General features: G+C 40.0%; 1 protein-coding gene across 1 annotated transcript; it reads right to left on the bottom strand.

Moving 5' to 3' along the window:
• Positions 1-343: 343 nt before the first annotated feature.
• On the bottom strand, positions 344-4,649 carry sh3gl3b (SH3-domain GRB2-like 3b; the record flags this gene model as incomplete). The annotated part of the gene is given in 10 exon segments (XM_035665470.1): positions 344-1,170; positions 1,464-1,517; positions 1,608-1,732; positions 1,995-2,098; positions 2,339-2,497; positions 2,641-2,774; positions 3,328-3,471; positions 3,620-3,692; positions 3,797-3,865; positions 4,488-4,649. Coding segments are annotated over 10 exon segments (1,134 nt in total). The 5' UTR covers positions 4,533-4,649.
• Positions 4,650-5,991: the final 1,342 nt, after the last annotated feature.

Here is a 5,991-nt window from a genome sequence, read left to right on the forward strand (position 1 = left end):
TAACAAACACACAATGATTCTTATATTCAGGTGATTAAACACTTAAAAACATACGTATGAATATTATATTACATCTCTGACAATAGATCCTCCTTAATGTTTCACACTTGAAGTTCAAAACGTAAAAATAACACAATAACACACACAAATAGAAACATAAACTTCTGTTCAGAGAGGTAAATTGCTGTTTTTGTCAATGGAGTCTGGTGGATTTGAAGAGAGAAATATAGTATACACTTAAACTATTTTTCTTTTAGGTGTCTAAAAATGATGGAAAAGACTACCATGATCCCACACTACTTAACCACTCCCTCTTTTATTATTGTTTTAATGTGAGCGACCCCCTAGTGGCAGAAATTACATAATGTACCTTTAAGTCATAAAAAAGCATTTCCTGGCCTGAGTCTCATAAAGCTTCAGATAAAGTGCAGACAATACAATAAGTTTGCTTTAAGTACATGCAGAGTGAACGACACTGATCACAGCTGTCACACAGTACCACCCACGACACTGGTAGCCTTAAATATAAAGTAAACTTACACTGATATTTATCATGAAACATTCTAGTGGTTGCACCCTGATGGTGCTCTAAAACAGTCGATCTATCTTATTTGGCTGCATGTGTTTAAGTTCAGAAATAGAAACGTGAAAGGCAAGAGCAGTTTTGTGCTCGAAAAGAAGCTAAAAGTCTTAAAGGGAAACACACACTTGTTTTACTGACTGAGCTCTGTAGCAGCTGGTGTTTTAATGTCTAACATGAGATCAGGAACTAAAGTGCTCTCCAGTAGAAACTATGGCCTTCCTTTCCTGTGAAACCGACTCGCAGCCCGCTGAGTCGCGTGTGAAAAAGTGCAAATAAGAAGCCGAAAAGTTGCATATCACTGAAAGCACACTCAGACCAACGTGTACTATGTTTGGCGTGGAGTCCGTGGATGTTTTGTCATCATGGTAACGGCAGAGGCACCAGCACGTCCACGTAGCTGACGGGGAACAGTCCCGACTGGCCGCCGAGCGTGCCCTCGTACCAGTTGCCGTCGACCTGATTGGTTAGGATGATGACGTCGCCTTCGCTGAAGTCCAGCTCGCCCTCGTGGTTCGGGTGGAAGGAGTACAGCGCCCGGCAACAGGGCTGATCCAGGACCAGCTTACTGTCGGCTGGACGAGAGACACCTAGAGAGAGAGAGAGAGAGAGAGAGAGAGAGAGAGAGAGGGATCGAGTCATTGTTATATTTACTGTTAGCAGAGACTATTAGGTTCAAACTATTATAATTATTAAATACCAACAGTGCCCTCTAAGGTGCTAATGCTAACCCTGTCTGAGGTGTTTCACCATAAATGCATCACAATTCTTGGCTTGAAGTCTTTTGTCTTGTAAAACTGAAACATCCTGTTTGAAGACTTCCTGTAAAGAATAAATCTCCCCTCTGTGCCACCTGTCAGTGGTTGTTTTGATGTTTTCTTACTGTAACAGGAGATGGGACTGCCGGGTCTGGACGGTAATGCTGTGAACTGCTCTCCTGTTGTAGAAATATAACAGAAAATGACCCAATTATATATTTAATTCCAGAGAAATGTGAGAGTGAGATGATATTTGAAACCAGAGTAACCTGAGGAAACCGTAGATGTGACTGCCGGCTGGTGGTAAAATCCAATGCTGCCGTTGTGTTCACTCCTGATCCGGATCTTTTTGGGTCTGAATCGTCGCTCTGGTCTGTTGCTGGCAGCCGTCAGCCTGTTCTCCAACACATACAGAAAACTGTGTGAATTATTATTAAAGCTAGACTGAGGGTCGACGGCTCTGTGAGGCTACATTTACTTTTTTATAGCCAACAACAAACCAAAATGTTCAGTTCTATAATCTGATAGATTAACCGAAGGATCTGCTACCGGTTTGGGAACCTTTATAAACTCTGTACTGATAACGAACGGACAGATTGCTGGAGGGGTTTGCTGAGCTCTTCCCTCCGGAGAGATGTGACTGAACACGGTCTCACCTTGCCTGCAGGTTGCCATGGAGACCCAGGAGGATGCGGTGGGCGTTGCGGTGAAAGTCCAACAGCGCGGCGACCAGGGCAGCCAGACGACTGAGCTGATCCACCTGTAGGAGGACGACAGTGTGGATCTGTTAATGGAGCATGAGAGAAATAATCATTCATATATTAATCAGTTAATTATTACTCCATCATATTTACCTTTAAATATCTTCACAGAACAACAACAATACACAGGGAGTCCAGTACTGAGGGAGCATTAGTAAACGCCCCCGAGTGCAGGATAAGTCATCAAATACTTTTATGTTTTATGTTTCTATTCTTGTTGTTTCCATCGTCAGACTCACATCGTTCTGCAGCAGGACGAACATGCTCCTCTCTGCCAGCTCTTTGGATGTGATGAACTTGTCCCAGGCCTGTCGGACCTCCTCCGCCGGGACTTTCCCTCTTCGTCTCCTCTTGTAGTCGAAGTCCAGCCGACGACCGTTCAGCTTCTTCAGCTGGTACTGAGGACCCAATCAGAGCAGAGATCTGAGACACAGACGCCGTTACTGAGCAGTTTCTGTTAAAGTTGGACTTTGATTTTGATTAACATCAGTTTTGTGTCTCTGTGTTTCTGATGAACATGAGCTCGTGTTGAGCCTCTCACCCTGATCTCCTTCAGCTCCGTGTCATTGAGGTCCTGCAGTGGGTCGATGAAGCTGCGTTTGACGTTGATGTCCAGAGTGTCCCTGGCCTGAGCAACCTGCTGCAGAGCTTCACCCACACCAGACAGAGCGCCACCTGAACCACCGGAGGAAGAACCGGGAGAGGAACCAGGAGAGGAACCAGAGGACCAACCAGGTGAGGAACCAGGAGAGGAACCAGAGGACCAGGAGAAGAACCAGGAGAGGTACCAAGAGAAGAACCAGGAGAGGTACCAGGAGAGGAACCAGGAGAGGAACCAGGTGACCGAACAGGAGACCAACCAGGAGAGGAACCAGGAGAGGAACCAGAGGACGAGGGCAGGATGAACAAACAGGAAAATAGGAAAAAAGCAGAGAGTCAAAAATAAACATTTTGTACATTCTGTGCGCAGATTGCTGAACTTGTTAAATAGTTGAATTTATTCCTCTACAAAAACAACAATGACAGAACTCCAGATGGACTTTACTATATTTTGTATTTAAATGTTAAGATAAAGAACAAAAGTTAAAGGTCCAACCAGAAATGTGACAAACATTTACAGAATAAAACTTTTCTCATTGTTCGCCGTGTTTAATGTCACATGGTCCTGATGGTTACCATGGAAACACAGCTCTTATCCGTACTGGCCCTGTGGAAACTGACATCGTACCAAATTCAGAAGCAGCTCCGAGCTCCTGGCCGTAGTGCAACATACAGTCTCCCAGCATGCCCTCTGTCTGCGGGTAACCCACCGACTTCCCCTGTCCTCGAATCCTGGACATCGTGTTGAGCATGCTCAGTTTGGCTCTGTCAGCTGAGAAGACACAACATTCACTTCCTGTTCCAGTAGCAGAACTATCAGCAGTTCTGCCTTTTACTTTGATCTTATTAATTATTATATTAATGTCAGCTACAGTCTGTCTGGTGTGTGTGAAACAACGTGATGTGTTCACTGTCAGTACCTGGGTTCGGCTGGAGGAACTCTGTAGTTCTGGACAGCAGCTCAACCAGCAGAGAGTGGATGACTACAACGCTCTGACAGACAGACAGGCAGACAGGCAGACAGACAGACAGACAGACAGTTTGTATCATCAGTTCAGAGCAGATTCCAGATTCCAGTGTAGCATTCCCAGTTTTACCTTCTCCATCTTCAGGAAGTCTTCGTCCATCTTCGTCCCTTCAGCTCCCATCAGCCTCTCGTTCAGCAGCTGCACAAACAGAAGTTATATTAATTATGTTTGAGTAGGAGAGGTTACATAAGTACTCAATTACAGCAGTGAGTGAGTATAAAGTGGAAAACAATGTTTTTACATTTCACACAAAATAAAACCAGAGATAAAAAACACAATATTCCATCATCAACATTAAACTGATTTCATACTTTATATTCCTCCAGCCTCTCTTACATTTAGGTACATTTATACTCTATTACTGCACTTAAAGTGTAATTTGAGGTATTTGTTTTACTAAATATATAATAAACTACACATCAGTCAATAAAGTAGAAAAATGAGCTCCATTTCCAGTTATTTTAGTAATAATAATAATAATAGTAATAGTATTAGTAATAATAATAACAGTATTAGCAGTAGTAGTGCAGTGGTCTACAGTCTAACATCAGATATCAGATGTAAATGTTTCCGGTGTAAACATTAATCGTTGTTGTTGTTGATCATTGAGTCTTTCTGATCTGATGGATCGATATTGAACTGATAGATCAATAGTGGTGTGATGGATCGATACTGGTGTGTGCAGCAGGCCCTGTGTCGCAGTAAAACCACCGACGGTATAAAGCATCAGTCCGGTTCGACCCGGGTCGTCCCGGTTTACCTGGCTGGCTTTGTGGAGCTGCTTCTTCATCCCGGACACAGACATCCTGAGCGGGGACAGACACACAGCGGCCGGCCGGAGATCCGCGGAGCTACCGCCGCGTACCGACAGCCTCCATCCCGTCTGAGGTGCTCCGTCCCCCGCAGACACTGACTGCACCGCCCCGCCGGCCGGAGCCACCGGGACCCGCCGGGTTTATAATCAATGAACTATTGTGAAGGTTTAATAATATTTATCATTAATATAGACTTATATAGGCTTTTTTTATTTTCACTAATATTAAATTATTCATTTATATTTATTTTAATTAAACTAAAATATATTTTACACAATTTACATCTATCATTATTATTATTACTATTATAATTTATTTAGATTTATTCATTTATATTTACTTTAACATATGTTCATTTTTACCCAATTGATGTTATTATTATTATTATAACGTATTTATTTATTTTCATAACCTATAATTGATTAGCATATTAGTATTAAGATAGGGTTTATTGTTATTATCATTAAAGTAAATTTATATTGTTATTCATCTTTTTTTAGAGGAGTTTTATAGTTTTTATTTTACTAATAATCAATGACTCTTTATTGGGATTAATGTTTCATCCTATATAATCTGCTGTTAACAGTGTTTTATTTTCATAAAATGTATAATTTTAGTTTAGTTTATTATTATTTATTATATATTATTTTATCAGTTATTGCTGTTTTTGTAGGCTGCTGCTTTCAGGTGTTGGTAACAATATCGGATTTATGACATGAGCTGTTATACATATTAATTATTAGCCCATTTGTATTTTTTTCTCATGTTTTGTACATTTCTTTACACCAAAATGTTTTAAATATGTTTATTTTAATTATCTGCACGTGCTCTATGCTCGTAAACTCTTTTACTTCTGTATTTCTGTCATATTTATCATATATTTATAATATTTTATAGTATTTTTAATGTTGTTTGTGTTAAATTACATAAAAGAATTTGCATCGTTATTTTAGTTTATTATTTCTTTAGTTTATTTGTATTATCTTCCTGTTTTAGCTTTCTTACTCCATTTCCCATGAGCAGTAGCGCCGCGTGTCACATGACCATCACCTGACGTCACACGCCAACATGGCTGCCGCTGTCTCCAGCGAACACTTCAGCAGCTTGCAGCTCCTCCTGAAGGTAAAACTACATAAATCTGTGCAAATAGTTTATAACATCGACACTTTCAAACCCTCAGACTCTGACGGAAACTCTGCTTGTAGTTTTTATTCTTGTAGTTCGATTAAAGAACCTGAAATACTACAAATCAGTTAGCTTAGCTCGCTGCTAGTATCCGTGTTTACCTCACATCATTTATTAAAGTATTAAAACCACATTGTGTTAATATTATTATATTATATTATGTTATATTATATTATAATATATTATATTATAATATATTATATTATAATATATTATAATATATTATATTATAATATATTATGTTATATTATATTATAATATATT

The sequence above is a fragment of the Morone saxatilis genome, unplaced genomic scaffold (assembly GCF_004916995.1).
Source record: "Morone saxatilis isolate NCDOM2014 unplaced genomic scaffold, NCSU_SB_2.0 Contig2, whole genome shotgun sequence".
NCBI lineage: Eukaryota > Metazoa > Chordata > Actinopteri > Moronidae > Morone > Morone saxatilis.